A 16,686-nucleotide genomic window follows, 5' to 3' on the forward strand; every position below is an offset into this window, starting at 1 on the left:
GGTAAAAATTTTGAAAATATCGATTCGATGAAAAATTGAGTTATATTTTATATTTTTTAGACTTAAAATTAACACATACATAATTCTTTCAATCCAAACAACTTCACTTCGTTATATCGAAACTCGAAGATTATTTATATTTCTATTGAGCAATATTGTAACACTAATCACAAATTTAAAGTAATATTGCAATTTGGGGAGAATTTTGGACACTTTTTTTAGAGTAAAGTTCAGGAACGTGAGTCACCCATAAGAAGTATACTTTATCCATTGCGTAGTGACAACGGCCGTATTTCCCTATTATGTAGATCAAAAGCTCAAATTCGAAGCTTTGTTGTTAATGGCGGACGACCATCGCCATACATAACTAATTCACTCGCCCTAGCTCCCTTTACCGGTGAACATGGCTGCCTCTCTCATTCTTCCTTCCTCTCCTTCCTCCTCTTACTCCTCCTCCTTCCTCACCCGTTCAAATTTCTTCCCCCACAACTCTCGCTCCGCAACTTGCATTTGTTACACCTTCGTACGTCTCTCTTACCTCTAATTGCGTTCTGGGTTTTGTTTTGAATTAAAAAAATTATAGATTTTTGACGTTTCTGTGTGGTGGATGGGTTGAATTTTTGTTTTGAATTACAATTTTTGTTGTGTTCTGATTTTCTTACTTGTTGTGTAGAAGTGTAGTCTGCCTGAATCGAGTAGATTTGGTAATGGGAAACCTATTGTTCCTATTCTTAATGAGCGTAGTTTGCCGGAGTTCTTGGAATCGGCTAGAATGGGGAAACCGCTTGATAGAAGCAATAACCGTTTGAAATTGTTTTCTGGTACTGCGAATCTTGCACTATCTCAGGTAAGGGGTTGCTTCTTGATATTTTATTGGAACGATTTATGATTTTAGGTTCTAAATTCGAATTCTTTTGCACTTCAATTGTTATAAATTTGATTGTTTTGGTGTCATCATCTTCATTTTTTTTATTCAACGTTAGAATTACTTTTTTGTCAACTTTATTAAATTTTACAAATAGGAAGATAGAGTATTGAACAGTATAGTTCGTGACATTTTCTGAATTTTATTCAAAATGCAGTAAATATTGTACAAGCTAGTTCCTGTCCTGTCTTTGTTCTTGCAATTGTATGGAAGTTTAAAACCAACTAATAATTCTTGTCATGTCTCATAAAAAAAAAAACTAATAATTCTTGTCCTTTTGGGTTCAATTTCGAAGAACTTTTGTAACTATTCCATAGACAATAGTTTACTTAGTTGGTCCCCTTTTTGTAAGTGGAGAGGCTTGGTGGGCTGGTTTTTTATGCCCATGTATTCTTTCATTTTTTCTCGATGAAAGTTGTTGATTTCATCAAAAAAAGAAAAAAAATCAAAGAAGAAGAAGAGAAAAGCTCAATATTCACACCCACCTACCTAGGATTTAAGATCCTATGGGTTTTCTTAACACCCAAATGTTATAGGATCTAATAAGTTGCTCCTAAAAAGGGAGAGAAAAAAAGGCTCGATACTCACATTCCCAAATATTTTTATAGCATAAACTTTCCTTTTGGAGAAGATCTTGATTATTGATGCCAAATTCTTACACATAAAGGACGACGTCTAATTAAAATATTACATGTGACATGCGCATGCCACGATCATCTTTATAAGCTCCTAGATTTCTTATGCATCAGCTTGTTTAGAATCTCTGTACTCTACCATCTACCATTTTCATTGAACTTCTAAGGCTAGTACGTCCAAATTTTAATTGCTCGTCTCATCTTTTGGAACAATAATCCATGGTGTAAAAATTTTCCTTTCTATTGCATGTAAAGAAATTCACTTCAGAAATACAGTACGTGGTATATGATTTTTTTTGTGGATAAATTTCCTAGTCTTATATTTGGGAAACTGGTTTAGATTGTTGGTCTTATTTTGTTGCACTTAGGTATTTGAAACTTGATTAACCCCTTGAAGTTTCAATTTCCTCGATTAATTTGTTTTAATCTGCCATTCGCCTATACTTCTCTCATAATTTTATGGGTGTGCTTTCTGATTTCCTGGATTTTATTTTTAGGAAGTTTCTAGGTATATGGGCTTGGAACTTTCGAAGGTTAACATCAAGCGATTTGCTGATGGAGAAATTTATGTCCAGTTGAAAGAGAGTGTGAGAGGATGTGATGTTTACATAATACAGCCCACTTGCCCTCCTGCCAATGAGAATCTCATGGAGCTATTTGTTATGATAGATGCATGTCGGAGAGCCTCCGCCAAAAACATCACTGCAGTGATCCCATATTTTGGGTATGCCAGAGCTGACAGGAAGGCAAGTTTAATCTTCAGAATAGTTAATGGAATTTTAATGAATTTACATGGGTACAATATATGCCTAGACGTTTTTTATGATATAAAGAGATGTGCTGACATTTCAATGTTGTCTAGTAATGAACTTGATTGAGTTTCAACTTAAATGGGAACCATGAAAACTAGAACACAACGTAAGACTATATATAAGTTTAAAACTGATTCTTTTCCATCCTTTTTTTTTTATTTTAGTCTGGGAGCATATGATTCAAGCTGTGGTTTATATGGTTGTAAAATTATCTCTCTTGGAACTGTATTCTTCCAGACTCAAGGCCGTGAATCAATTGCAGCCAAACTTGTCGCTAATCTTATAACAGAAGCAGGTGCCAATCGTGTTCTTGCTTGTGACCTCCATTCTGGACAGTCGATGGGCTACTTTGATATACCAGTTGATCATGTATACTGTGAGGTATTTAATACTTAACCCGTTTCTTCCATTTATTACGTTGGGTTTTTAACAACATTAATTTTGTACCTGGAACCAGCCTGTGATTCTAGATTATCTTGCCAGCAAGACAATTTGTTACAATGATCTGGTTGTGGTCTCTCCTGATGTTGGTGGTGTTGCAAGAGCTCGTGCTTTTGCCAAAAAATTATCCGATGCTCCTTTAGCAATTGTGGACAAAAGGCGCCAAGCGCACAATGTTGCCGAGGTAAACATTCACCAGAATCCTTCTCTTATTCTCATAGTCTTTGTTGTCTTTAAATTTGGATGAGAATGTAGTTGTTTACGTTTGAATCACTGATAATGATCTCAAGAAGCTATAGGTTTGGTTCTTTTTCCTAGACTAGATATGGCAGTGTTGTGGTCCATGATGATTTGATACCCAGACCGAGTATTAATTATCTTTTTGAAGTTCGATTTAAGGACCGTGCATATTACTTCTTTGATTTTTCAGTTTCAAATATCAATGATTGTCGTTTACCTTCCAGGTGATGAACCTTATTGGTGACGTTAAAGGAAAAGTTGCCGTCATGGTGGATGACATGATTGACACTGCTGGTGAGAAGTCATGGATACCTTTGAATGTTATGTTGTTTAAAAGTTTCTTTTAATAGTCTCTTTTAAGATCAAATTTAAAAAAGAAAAAATGTTTCTCGATTTCCTCGACCTGGAACAACTTCCATGAAAAATGTTTGTTCTCCATGCATTTGGCCGGTGGACCTTTCTACTTATCTGAAGTTTGAACTGCTCTCACACTGATTCACGACAAAGTTGTCTATACCTTATATGTATCTTTTGTATTTTCGTTTTTCTGGGTGCAGGGACTATTTCAAAAGGAGCGGCTCTTCTACATCAAGAGGGTGCTAGGGAAGTCTATGCTTGCTGCACTCATGCTGTATTTAGGTAATAACATGGTTAAAATATATGATTAATCCCTCTTCTTTGACTTTATAGTAAGTGTTGCTCTTCGTATAATAATGATTTAGTCCTTCTCTTCAAAAAGAAAACAGTTCAGCCCTACTCTTATAAGCGTAATGATTAAAGCTTGAAGGAAAAAAAAATTAAAACAAAACAATCTAGGCATGAAATACGGGCAAGTGAATGAAACCAACAGAAGTTATACGGTCTAAAACTAGAGAAGTTTAATCGCTTATCCATTCAAACGACTCAATAACAAGAAATTTCTTAATGTGGGAACTTTATCATTACATTTTTTAGATACTCAATTGTCACATTACCTTTAGAAATACAATATAGTTTTTTTCTTGTTTGTTCCTTCCACTTTTATATTCATCACTCTGCAGCCCCCCGGCGATTGAGAGGCTATCAAGCGGCCTGTTTCAAGAGGTGATAGTTACGAATACGATCCCAGCAATCACAGAAAACTACTTCCCTCAGTTAACCGTTCTTTCGGTAGCAAATCTTTTGGGCGAAACCATTTGGCGAGTTCATGACGATTGCTCTGTGAGTAGCATTTTTAAATAAGATCAAATTGAAGTGATCCCCATAGCCTTCTAAAACAACACTTCAAGGATTCCTGCCTTATTTTACTACAGCTATTGTTTTGTTTTGTTTTGTTTTGTTTTCTTAGTTTGATTCTTTTTTCTCTCTTTTTTAAATCACCCATTCTTAATTACTCCTCCTAGTTCTCTATTAGAATAACTTGTTGTAGTAATTCATATGGGGGAGTTTTACTCTTAAGACATTATTGAATTTTGTAATTCTACATATATTAACAGTTTTATATCTTCATAGAAGTTAGTGTTTTGTTTGAATTTTTCTTTTAACATCATATGTGGAAATAGTGTAGCTTCTTTCCTAATTCCCATCTTGTTATTTCTATTAACAGGTTATTACTCACCTGCATTGAATTATTTATGATTTACTGTGTAATGAGCCATACAAAAATTGTAATATATTTCAGTTTTTCTCCCTATCTATGTCTTAACAATTTCTTCATATTCTCTCACAAATTTGTATCACATAGGGTAAATGCTATATTATTATGTACCCCTCAAGCTGGTTCAAACATATACCATCAATAAAGAGGTTAGTTTTGTTGATTGTTTAGCAATACATTTAATAGTTGTTTTGGACATTTAAACGATGAAGTAGTTGAAGTAATTTTGTAGGTAGAAAGTAGAGTTTTTATCTAATCCAACAATGGAGTTGTAACCGACTTATTGACTATTGGAATGGTAATGTTACTTGTGACACCAAATAGTTTCAAATATTTGTAAAATTTGGATGATCAAACATATAGTATTCTAACAAAAATTTTAAGACAAGAAATAGTTTTAAAATGTTAAGAGGAGTTTAGAATCTATCAATGACAGACATTAATAGACAACATCTCTACTAAAGTAAAGAATCAGTTGAGCTAAACTTTTATTAACATATTTAAATTTGATTTTATAAATATTTTTAGTTGTTTTTTTTACTTGAAATAACTCTCCTAAATATTATAATATAACTTTAATCTATAAACTTAAAATTGTTAAATTTTAATCTAATCTAATACTAATAATAGAGTAATTGTCCTAATTGTCCTGAATTGAAAAACATTAAAACTATTTTCAAATATAGCAAAAACACTTTAAATCGTCAATTTTTTTTGACAAACTGTCACTTATATATATATATATATATATATATATATATTTTTTTTTTTTTTTTTTTTTTTTTTTTTTTGCTAAATTTGAAAATGTGCTATATATAAACTATTATATTTTGGAATAAATAATTTCTTACCATCTTTACAACTCAACTTACTTATTTTCTAAAAAGAAAAAAGGAAAGAAAACAACTTTTTTTTGTTAAAAAAAAAAAAGAAAAAAGAAAACCAAGATGGCAATAAATAAATAAATAAAACATATAAACATATATAGAGAGAGAGAGAAGTTTAGGGTTTAGGGACTAAAAATAATATTATTGAAATATTTAAAATTGAAAACGAATTAGGGTTTCATAGACCTATAAATACCCCTCTTTCCCTTCTCCATTCATCGCTTCACTTTCCCCTTCTTCCCTAATTTTCCAGCCCTAGGGTTTTATTTCTTCTCCTTCTCCTTCTCTCTTCTTCCGCCGCATTTTCATTCTGATTTTTTCTTCCCAAGATTTTTGTTTTCAATCGTTTGTTTTGCTTTCTAACAGAAGCAATGATGAAAATCTTTTTGTGCCATAGCCGGCCTCTTTCCAGTGGTCGTCGGTGATGGCTACACATCCCTCTAAGAAGTTCTGAGCTTTTTTCATCTTCTTGTTTGATTTTATTCAATTTCTTTGATGTTTTTTTCTCTCTCTTTTTATTTTATGATATTGAAAATTGCGAGGTGACGATAGAAATTCATGTCTGTCAATCCACTGACTGTATAACAGTTTGATGTTATCATGAATCCCGACAGGTTCCGATCGCTCTTGCAAATTTTTCTTTTGTTTTTCAATTTAATTATTCTTATTCTGTTTTGGATTGGTTTGAATTTGGTTTGTTTTTTTGGGCATATGATGAATCTCATATCATCAAATGGGTAATTTGCGTCTGAATAATCATTGATGCTATTTTCACCTTGGAGAACTGATGCCTATTTAACAATTTTCATCTTCTTTGTTCTTAAAAATCTGTTTACCCAAAAACTTTTCTCTTTGTTCTTGTTTTGATCCAATTTGTAGGTTTCAATCCCTTAGTTTTTGGCTCCTGAGAACTCGACTCATTAAACATCGAAGATACAAGCAACCACATGGGCCTTTGATAGTCAGTTTATGAGACCATTGATTTTGGATGTCAAATTTTCTCTTGTACATCTAAAATTCGATACTTTAATATAAAACAATTATGAAAGGCTAATGGGCAGATGCCATAGTACCAATCACTTAAATTCATACCAAGCTGTCATCAAGTAGTTCATTATCAAAAATGCAATAATATATACCCAGAATGTGGTAAATTATATCACAATTTGTTTTAGTATCTTAGCTTCAAAGTTAAATTTGCTGAGATAAAAATAATTGAAAACAAGAAAAAGATAACTACTTTTTTCACCCAAATTTTTTGTGTTTAAAAGTCTCCCTTTTTTTGTTTTTAATTTGATTGGGGCCAAATTTAAACGTTTAAATTTAGAACAATTATTAAAATAGTAATTTTAACCTACAAAATGATATTTTCAACCTAAATTTGACCGACTCTCGGTGGAAAATCTTCCAAATAAGAAGAGAAATTTAAGAAAAATGAAAGGAGAAATCTTACCATAACAGGGAACTGTTTATGTGAAGTGTGGTTTGTTGTATAACAATAAGATTGTCAAGTCAGAACGATGATTATGAGAAGATTTTAATAAGAAACTGTGAATCTTAATAAGTGATCAGAGTTTCTTACAATTTTTTTCCAACTTTGTTGTAGTACATTTTTCTTGTGAATATGTAAGAGAGAAAAAGCATTTTGATTATTGATGTAAACTTTGTGAATAATATTAGCTTTAGAAGTCTAAATCATACTCCCCATTTTCATCAGCAAAAAACTCAGGATGAATAGCAGCAGTATTTGTAAAATTCAAAGCTCTTTGCAATTTCCTATGATCCAACACTTCAACTTCAACTTGGAACACTGAACTCACTGGCCTATGATCTGAAAGCCTTATATCTGCATTCTTATAACACATTTGTTTAATCCCTTTTCCCATCCATAATATACGATCACACCTGTCAAATTTTTACATGTTAAACAATAAAAACTCAGCTCATGTGTTTGCATAGCTAGCTGTTTATTTTATGTGACTAATGTGATTTGTGTCCAAAATGTTGTAAATTTGAGTGAACTTACCATGCTGGAGACCTTCTCTTCTCTCCTTCTCTTGGGATTTCGCCAATGTATCTATCTGAGTTGAATTCGTATTTATAGGTTGGTGGGAAATCTAATGTCCCTTCTTTCCATCCTTCGAACACATGTCCCGTGCGTAGTTCTCTAATAAGCTGCAATAATAGACAACCATTACTTTCTTAATCCACGAAGTTAAGTTATTCATATTTTTGATTGAGAGACCGGGAACAGATGTCAATAGCCATGAAGGATACCACATGTTCTATTACTTTGATATGTTAATTCGGAGACATTTTCTTCTATAACTTAACTTTGGTGAAGTTATATAGGATTTTGTAGTCAATCAGCAATTAATCACCTGATCATAGTTGCTGAGTTCCTCCCAGTTTTTTTGAGCAACAAGCCTCCTTACATCCGAGTCCGATGCATTCATACGATAATTCAAATCACCAAACCAGAATATTTGACTGCTTGTAAAAACATTTGGTCACAATCTTACTCCAAAAGGATAAACGTATAGAATTAAGAGAGAATTCTATAGCAGTCATTTTCCAACCGAAGGGCTACCAGGCAGAATCAAAATATCGTAATAAACAGTTTTCTTCTACTCAAATTTTGGAATACTTGGACAGTGTGAATAAAAATCATTTAGACAGACTAATCAAGTAATTCTCCATTCCTCAAGAATACTATTCAACTCGAATCTTAAACATACTTTCGGTTCTCTAAATCAATGAAAATGCACAAAATTATGAATGGTGAAAGACTGCTTACTCGTGTGATGGTATTGTCTGTGGCTGTCCTGAATCAAACATTGATGAAAAACGCGTACGTCTTATGATTTCATTTACGTCTGCATTACGCTTGAGTTCTGCTCCATCCTTCTGACCAGAGGTCAGATGAGAACAAACAAAGCATAACCGCGATTGATAAAGAGACATGCTGACAGAAACAGATCCCTGCATCGGAATTCATTGCAACTATGTGAGCGAAGAATCAAAACCAGGTAATGACGTGAAGTCTAAAGTCTTCCAAATGAGTAAATAACACTTATGCTCCTTACAATCAGTTCGATGGGATGGATATAAATTATTCCAATTCAAGGATTTACTTAGACGTGATGTTGGATTTAGAAAATGTGTCATGATGTTCTAAAGATCCTTTAAGCAACAAAAATATTTTTATCACTTGAAAAATGGCACCTTAGCAATGTAGAAATGTAGTACCTTGTTTCCCATGTAGCCCATAAGACCAACTCCAACTGGAGATACTTTCAAATTGTTAACGTGTCTCCTTAATCTCTTACGCACCCAAACTGACACGTATATTCCTACCATCTGCTTGCTGACGATTCTCACATATTTCGGGTAGGATTTCATGCTCTCTGTTGGATCGTCGTCAACTTGTTCCATAAGTTCTGGAAAAGTATCTTGTTCTTCAACAGAAATGTCAGATACATCAGAAAGAGAGTCCAGGACTTCTGAAGTGTCTTGCGGCGTCTTCCAGGCTGAGATCAAATTTCCAGAACTACAGAATGTCCTTTTCAATCCATTTCCATTTATAGAAAAACTCTGTGGAGGGAATATTAGAGGATTCTCCAAGCATTGGAAGCCTATTCTAGCAGAACTGCTGACTACTCTCCGCAATTTAGAATTAGAGGAGACAGCTTGAGGGGTTGCATCTAATGAATGTTCAGGCCAGTCTAATCTTTGGTCACAGTCAATGCCATAGATTCTACTCAACCGCAAATTCGAGTTCACGAGGTTTAATTTGTTAAGGGGATGCCGATCCAATTCAAAACCATCATTCACAGAAAATTCATCGTCTATTAGTTTTAGCTGTTCATCATTAACCTCATCTGCAAGTACATCAGCTACAGATGAAGTCCTCAATACTGGAGAGGGCGGGGCGCTATAGCTTTTGTGTTTATCCTCAGATTTAGGAGACTTGTTCAGAGTTCTTCGAATGAGTGCCTCCCATTTTGGAATTGGTTTGTTATCCTCTGCTCCCAGCACATTCCCCGCATTTAAAGGGACTACTTCTTGGAAACTGCAAACATCAAATTTGACAAGATGGCATGGCATCGACATCAGAAATTCAGAATGGATGATAATTGATGAGGAACAGTGTATAACAGGAAAGAAACATGGCGCCTTGACACTGATGGAGTTTAGCCTAGGGTCTGGCAGCTGGCGGACTCTAATGCCAACACAGATTATATGCCAAGAGGTTGGATTATGGATTTATTGCAAAAACACTGTTTGGAACCTTGAAACTTTGAGCTTGGCTACCAAATCTTTCATTACTTGCAATTCTTAAAAACTAACCTATCCGTCATTAACTCATTATTCTACATCCATAAGTAGGTCCATCAACTAACTCCCCAGTGAACCTTATAGATTTGCCTCAAATTGATCTGGGAAATCTCTACCTAATGGATGTAAGAAGTTGAATGGAGTGAAAAAAAGACTTTGTCTCTCAAAAGGTTCGAAGGCAAGGTATCATGCGCCTAAAAGTAAAACTAATTGTTGGCATAATCAGACCTTTCATTAAAAGAAAATAATTACAGAAGAAGAAAAGATATGACATCTTCTCATCAAAGAGCTTATGCCTTGACATTCCAATCAACAGTGATAATATGGGGAGAGTGATTATAGAAGATATTTGGATAAAAATTTCCAAAAGGAAGCCATAAAACACTTGAAATCCCAAAAGTAAAAGTTTTCTCTTGCCTCTTGGTCACTTGAAATTTCTATGATTTCTTTACGACCAAAGAATAGGCATGTCTTCGTTCCTCTTGGTCTTTTTTTTTTTTCTTCAAGAGATAGACCGTGCAAGACTTGGTGTACAAGACGTCCTTGGATCTTTAAAGAAAGTACATTCAAAGTTTCTTAAAAGCCAAAATCAAATTCCTAAGAATCCATAAATGTAATTATTTGAGACATTTTCGAAACTCCTTTGCTTGGATGTCTCTACTCCCGATCTTGTAGATAGATATCATCTAACTCATGTAACATAAAGAACTGGTTAAATGGTAAATTTGCTATGATCGGGAGAAAGTTAGGATTAAGTCTATATAATTTAATAAAACCATCATAAATAGTCTCTCACCGTGGGAACTATTTACAAATTAGGTCCCATGGTTGGGACTATTTATTAGGGTTTTGTTAAGCTACAAGGACTAAATTCTAACTTTTAAAATCATATAGGGACTAAATCCTAATTTTCTTCAAACCATAAAGACCAAATTTGTAATTCAACCCAAAGAAATGGACATGATGTAACTTGGATTATTTGAGAGAAACAAAGATACTATATGCATGAGCATGCAGAAGACTTTCCATAGCAGCAAAGCATATTCAGTAAAACATCCACTTTAGTAACTCACAAGATATAAACTATTGGAATTTGGAAATACGAGGATGGGGATCTTCTCTCACCCTATAATATAAATATCTCCGGGGTCTTCTGTACAGAGCCAGTCGTTTATCTCAAGGTCTTCATCCGGAATTCTTCCTGCAACATTCCATGTAGCTACTGTTACCCTACAGAAAATCATATTTCCAAAAATCAGTGGAAAGAAAAGTAACATCCTCGAGATCATGAATCAAATAGTGCTAGTTCACAGTCGAACCTCAGATCTTTGGTGTTTATGTACTGAACTCGAAGAGTTTCGGATTTCCCCCGTCTGTGTCTTGGCTGGTAACTACTAGGAACGTCTGGACCATTAAAATAAATAATAGTTAACTTTTAAACAGCCGTAACATAAGAAAAAGGAAATAGTTCAGAAGATACATAATACTTGACATAAAAATGCACATTGAAACAACTCCTCAAAAGATCCTTGGTTAAATAAAGTCATTTCATCTTTTATGCCATCATCTGTTCCAAGTATGTCATGAAAGCTTCAAAAACAAGACCATACTCAGCATTGAATATGTAATGGACCTTTTGCCAATATATTCCTAGCTAAAATGTGCTCTAGATCTAGAAGGTAGAAAAGAACAGAATAAGCATTGTCTATATTCGATCCACAGTCAAGAATTCAGAAGTTTTAGGCCAATTTCAGCTTAATTAGAACATGATCTTCACGGGCTAAGGGAGAAAAGGATTAGGTGAATCCAACGCCGGGACTTTAATAGTGAGGATGAGACAGGATTATTTTCAAATACTAAACTAATAGAAGAAGTGGGTTATTCCTAAGAGCATCAGAATACTGACATGGAGGTAGGTAGTACCAGAAATTCGACTTGAACATGTAGATAAGTTCCTTTGTGTCCTACAAGCACGATCCTCTTGATTATGCGCTCTTTCATTCTTGAGAGAGCAAACTGAAAGGAAATTGTGAAAAAAATGGTGAAATCCAAAAAAACAAAATGAAAAAATGGACAGTTTTAATATCAACTGTTGCCTTGGCCCTTAGAGCAAAGATACTGCGGCACATACCATCATCTTCACTCTCAGTTTCAGTATCAACTTCATCCTCACTAAAATCATACACCTTGGGCTTGATATTCAACCATTTCTTCATCACGATGGAAGGCCAAAAAGCCTGCAAAGCATTGCAAGAAGGAAATTAAGTGATGAAAATAAACTAGAATCCTTGATCAACACAAACTGTTCATGAAGTGAAAGTACATGAGTTTGTCAAAGCATACCTCCGAGCGTTTTCCTTTCCTGGTCCGCATAGCCTTTGCTTGAAACTATTCAGCAGAAGATTGATCCTTAGATTCGCAGTGATGAAATGCTTACAACGCTGCAGCAACAGAAATTCAATGTCAATTTCTGGGAGGCCAATAGTTTATTATGTGGCTTGTCAGAAATCAAGACAACTACAAAACCAGGTTTAGGGTAGACTTCTATGACACCATTTATATGGAAGAAGAGCCATATTGGGACCAAACAGGAAAGGACAGAATGCGTAGAAGCCATCCAAAAACCCAACTTGTACAAAGACGAATTGTGATCAATGGTCCTTCCCCACACGTCCATATTGTTAAATATTATTTTCTATTTGTAAAAAAACATAGTTTTATTGGAAAAGTAAACAAACTGAAAGCGAGATCCATTAAAATAAAATATAATCTTTTTCATGATAAGAAATATGATACATTTAAAGTAATTCATACTACAGTTAAGATAAGCCACCGTCTAAACAAAGAAGACAGAGGTTTTTTTTTTTTTTTTCCTTTTCAAAAGTAGAAAATTCTCTTAAGAAATTGATTGCATCAAAATCAAAACAAAAAAGACAAATCAACCCAGTTAATGATGAAGAAAGTTGAATAGAGTAATCTTTTTTCACTAACCAGAATACTTCAAAATTTCATCCAGAAAACTCATTATCCAAACAGAGACAAAAAAAAAAAAGTACAGAAAGTTATCCACCTTCAAATCAAACTACTCCATCAATAACAAAAAGAAGAATCAAGAAAACTGAACTGGGAATGCTCTGTAAACCAAATTCCCTCTTACTCCTTTTATCTTTTTCCTTTTCTTTTTTAGTTTTTTCTCAAATCTAAAGCTCCATATGATGGACACCCAACAATATCAGACTAACCCCACCACAAACCAAACACCCAAAGAGATCAAACCACATTACCCCAAAATGCCAGACGCAAAGACAGATTAAGACATTACCATTACCATATAAAGAATAAATTAAATTTTGCATATCAATTAATGTCAAGATTTGCAGCGAGCCCACCTGAGACAAAGTTGGCAATGACACAAAAACAAACATAACACCAAGGGAAGCTTCAACCATGAATTGACATCAAAATATAAAAATCAAGTCAAACAAAAAAGAACTAATCAATTCTAATCTAATAAAAAAATTAATAGATTCCCCAACATTAAGCTCACAATTACAGCTGTAGACTCAATTAGCAACATGACGACCAAAGTTAATTATCTTGTAACAACAGAATCTGAGACACCCAAATCAGCTTCAAAGCAAATGGGGTTATTTTAATCAGATAGTTAGGCGTATTTGTAGGCCAACCAAGAACATCAATGGCGAAATAGAGAATTGAAGGACCCACCAGAAATGAGACTCAGAACGCACTATGTGTGATTGAGAGAACCCCAAAAGTTTCTTTGATTTTGGGTATTGAATTCAAGAGTGTTGGGAAGAAGATGATGACAAGAAGAGAGAATCTTGGCCATGCAATCAGAATAAGAAAGGAAAAAAAAAAAGAAAAAAAAGAGGAAATGGGATTGAGTGAGAGCTTGAATTTAGATACAGTAATGGTCATGATCGCTGTTGGCAGTATGTGGGCCAAACTTGGAAGGCCTTGTTCAGCAGTGGAGGAACCAATTTTTCTTTTTAATTTGGTGGAAGGTTTTTGGTACGGAAGGGACAATTTTCAAGGTAGATGACCTCTGTTTTCCAGATTAGAATACAACTTTAGTTCATGAGATTTGAATTTAGTTCTACTTTCTTAAAATGTTGATTATAATACGATGATACACACATCTCAGTTAAGAAATTCAAACTGAAAAAGTTATCTCAACGAAGTTTAGTGGATGAGACAAGTGTAGACGGTTCGATTTTGTGGTTGATTGTTGAACTCAAAAATATCTCTTTGATTGGTTAATATACTCTTGAACTCAAAGAAGAAGACAAAGAATGCTACTTGGATAGATTTTCTTAACTACAGAAAGTTAGAAATCAATTTTAAACTGGATAAAACGTATACGGTTTCTTAATCATTTATTGAAAGTTACTTCTTTTTCTCGACTCGTCTTATTTTATTCTTTTGTCTTTACATGTGTTTGTTCTTTTTATAATTCAATAATAAATGACTAGAGATTCAAACTTTTGACATTTTTTTAGGATATATATAGTTAACTCATACATACATGTATATATATTAGCTTAACCATTTTATTTTCAAATTATTGATGAAAAAGTTGTCTCGTGATATAAAATAAATAAAAATCCATATTTTAAAGTTAGTCATACATTAATATTTCATTAAGTGTTTAGATTTAATAATTGAAACGGGGATGAAAATTGAAGCTCCTCCAGGTCAAAGAGAAGGAAAGCATATTTAACCTAATCAGATTTAATGTCATATATTTCATACAGATATACTGAACCAAAAATATATGATAGTAAAAAATTGATCTTTTCTTTTCTCTCTCTTCATCGTGTTCAACAACATGTCGAGGTTAGAAGATTCAAACCTTTAACATATACTAAACTATGTTCATATTGGACGATTGTAGAAGTTGATATACTAAACTGAACTAAAACTGTTGATAAGAATTATGATTTTCTTTTTCTATAATTTACTATTAAGCTTTATTCACAAACAATACATATAATTCACTCGAAACAATACATAAAAATCCTGATCGAAAATAATTTTAGGGTTTTTTCTTAGAAACCCTTGAAAGAACATTCAAACTATGGTTGGTGAATTGACCCCATACATCAATAGCAAGTCAAAGAGGTGAATGATTCAAATACAAAAAAGAGGGAGGGGATTAGGGTTTGGCTTGTGTTTCAAGAAAATGATGAAATAAATAATTAATAGCCCATGGTTTTAATTTATTTCTATTTTTATTATTATTATTATTATTATTCATGATGAGTTTTCATTTATTTATTATATTAATATTTTATTGGAAAATAAATGTTACAAAATTCCTTTTTTTAATCATGAGTGTTAACATTTATTATTCTTTGAAGCAATAATTGTGCATGTCATATGAATTGAACTATTATATTTAAATAGCTTTTTCTTTTTTTTTTTATGTATCATACATTTTATTTTACAAATTAAAATTTGAAAAGGAATCTTGATTTTCTCAATAATAATGTAGGAATAGTTATTGATTTTGAGTCAACTTGTATTACTATTTTCTTCTCTTTTTTTTTTTCTTTTTAGAAACTTCAAGCTATTAGTCAAAGAGTTGTCACCACTTAATTTAAAAAAAAAAAGGTAAAAAAGAAATATTTAACTATTTAATTTATCTACAAAATTAACCCATTGAAAGTAGAGTTTTTTTTTTTCAAGATTAATTATATATCATAAGGGTTTAAAATTTTACTAATACAATTCACTGTTTTATCTAAAAAAAATATTTAACTATTCAATTGATCTCAATAATGTGGGAATAATAATGATTTTTTTAATGATAGTTTTTTCTATTAATAAAATAGAGAAAATTGATGCATTTTTTTATATAGATTTTTTATGCTAACAAAAAAAAAAGTTGGCAATTTATTTAATGTTTTTATTGTACTTTTCATTGGGTTATGTAAGAAAATTAATGATTAGAATAAAATATGCAAAATATTTACACTAAATCGAGTATATTAATTAATTATAATAACTTTTTTAACACTGGAATACTTTTTGTTTCTTATCGACTTAAATGTTCCTTTCCAAAATTTGAAGTTCATATAATTAGTCATTTAAGATTCTATTCTAATTAAACTTTAATTTAACGAAGTTATGATCTTGTCTTTGTTGAATTATACGGATTGGTTGACATGTAGACTTATAAATTAAGAACAATTTGAAAAAACGTTATTGATTTTGATCTTAATGATCCAACATGGTATCTATTTTGTTTTTTAATCTTTTCAAAAAGTTTTTATTTCCCAGCCTTCATCTTTCTTAAAATAGTTTTTTAAATTTTAAAAATAAAAATTACGCTATAATATAAACGACAAATAAACCGATAGATAAAAGAAGTGTCTATAAATTTAAATTTTAAATATATATTACTAAATAATTATCAAACAAAATCTAAACGTACTCAATTTTGTAGACAAAAACTAAATATATTGACATTTATATCTATCATCAATAGAATTTGAAATATTGTTAATTTTGTAAATTTGTTAAAGAGTTTTATCATTTACAATAATTTTATATATGTATTTTTAATCTACCATTCGTGTTGAATATATTTGACCAATAAATAATTTTAATCGGTGATTAATACGATTAAAACGAAATAAAATGTAAATTAACCTATCAAGTTAAAATTGTAATCAAAATATAAGTAATTACCATCGTATACGTCTTGTAAGAATATTATGTATATGGTTATTAATCCAAAGAAAATATA

The 16,686-nt window shown here is 32.3% G+C and overlaps 2 protein-coding genes and 3 non-coding genes across 12 annotated transcripts; 4 read left to right on the forward strand and 1 right to left on the reverse strand.

The window, feature by feature from the left end:
* The first annotated feature begins 249 nt into the window (after positions 1-249).
* Positions 250-4,850, forward strand: LOC103490809 (ribose-phosphate pyrophosphokinase 1). 3 transcript variants are annotated; one of them, XM_008450504.3, is made up of 9 exons: positions 251-523; positions 674-847; positions 2,058-2,306; positions 2,610-2,753; positions 2,830-2,997; positions 3,278-3,347; positions 3,611-3,692; positions 4,094-4,253; positions 4,639-4,850. In XM_008450504.3, exons 1-9 carry the CDS (start codon positions 404-406, stop codon positions 4,657-4,659), a joined length of 1,188 nt encoding a protein of 395 aa, XP_008448726.2. In that variant the 5' UTR covers positions 251-403; the 3' UTR covers positions 4,660-4,850. The 3 variants fall into 3 exon arrangements, with proteins under 3 accessions (XP_050942389.1, XP_008448726.2, XP_008448725.2); XM_051086432.1 differs by lacking the exon at positions 4,639-4,850 and having other exon boundaries at positions 250-523; positions 677-847; positions 4,094-4,564; XM_008450503.3 differs by lacking the exon at positions 4,639-4,850 and having other exon boundaries at positions 253-523; positions 4,094-4,564.
* A 1,092-nt stretch (positions 4,851-5,942) lies between these two features.
* Positions 5,943-6,034, forward strand: LOC127150116 (small nucleolar RNA U61). Its single transcript, XR_007822133.1, has one exon. It is a non-coding gene; the product is annotated as a small nucleolar RNA U61 (small nucleolar RNA).
* Positions 6,035-6,113: 79 nt separating this feature from the next.
* LOC127150119 (small nucleolar RNA snoR14) lies at positions 6,114-6,201 on the forward strand. The gene has a single exon (XR_007822136.1). It is a non-coding gene; the product is annotated as a small nucleolar RNA snoR14 (small nucleolar RNA).
* A 77-nt stretch (positions 6,202-6,278) lies between these two features.
* On the forward strand, positions 6,279-6,372 carry LOC127150115 (small nucleolar RNA Z101). Its single transcript, XR_007822132.1, has one exon. It is a non-coding gene; the product is annotated as a small nucleolar RNA Z101 (small nucleolar RNA).
* Positions 6,373-7,080: 708 nt separating this feature from the next.
* LOC103490810 (type I inositol polyphosphate 5-phosphatase 2) lies at positions 7,081-14,052 on the reverse strand. 6 transcript variants are annotated; one of them, XM_008450509.3, is made up of 11 exons: positions 13,641-14,052; positions 12,258-12,355; positions 12,046-12,151; positions 11,838-11,930; positions 11,234-11,318; positions 11,040-11,144; positions 8,826-9,648; positions 8,374-8,558; positions 7,958-8,066; positions 7,603-7,751; positions 7,081-7,481 (listed from the first exon to the last, which is right to left on the reverse strand). In XM_008450509.3, exons 2-11 carry the CDS (start codon positions 12,285-12,287, stop codon positions 7,259-7,261), a joined length of 1,908 nt encoding a protein of 635 aa, XP_008448731.1. In that variant the 5' UTR covers positions 12,288-12,355; positions 13,641-14,052; the 3' UTR covers positions 7,081-7,258. The 6 variants fall into 6 exon arrangements, with proteins under 6 accessions (XP_008448731.1, XP_050942390.1, XP_050942391.1 ...); XM_051086433.1 differs by lacking the exon at positions 13,641-14,052 and adding an exon at positions 13,304-13,546; XM_051086434.1 differs by lacking the exon at positions 13,641-14,052 and adding an exon at positions 13,462-13,541.
* Positions 14,053-16,686: the final 2,634 nt, after the last annotated feature.

This window comes from Cucumis melo, chromosome 6 (assembly GCF_025177605.1).
Source record: "Cucumis melo cultivar AY chromosome 6, USDA_Cmelo_AY_1.0, whole genome shotgun sequence".
In the NCBI taxonomy this organism is placed as follows: domain Eukaryota; kingdom Viridiplantae; phylum Streptophyta; class Magnoliopsida; order Cucurbitales; family Cucurbitaceae; genus Cucumis; species Cucumis melo.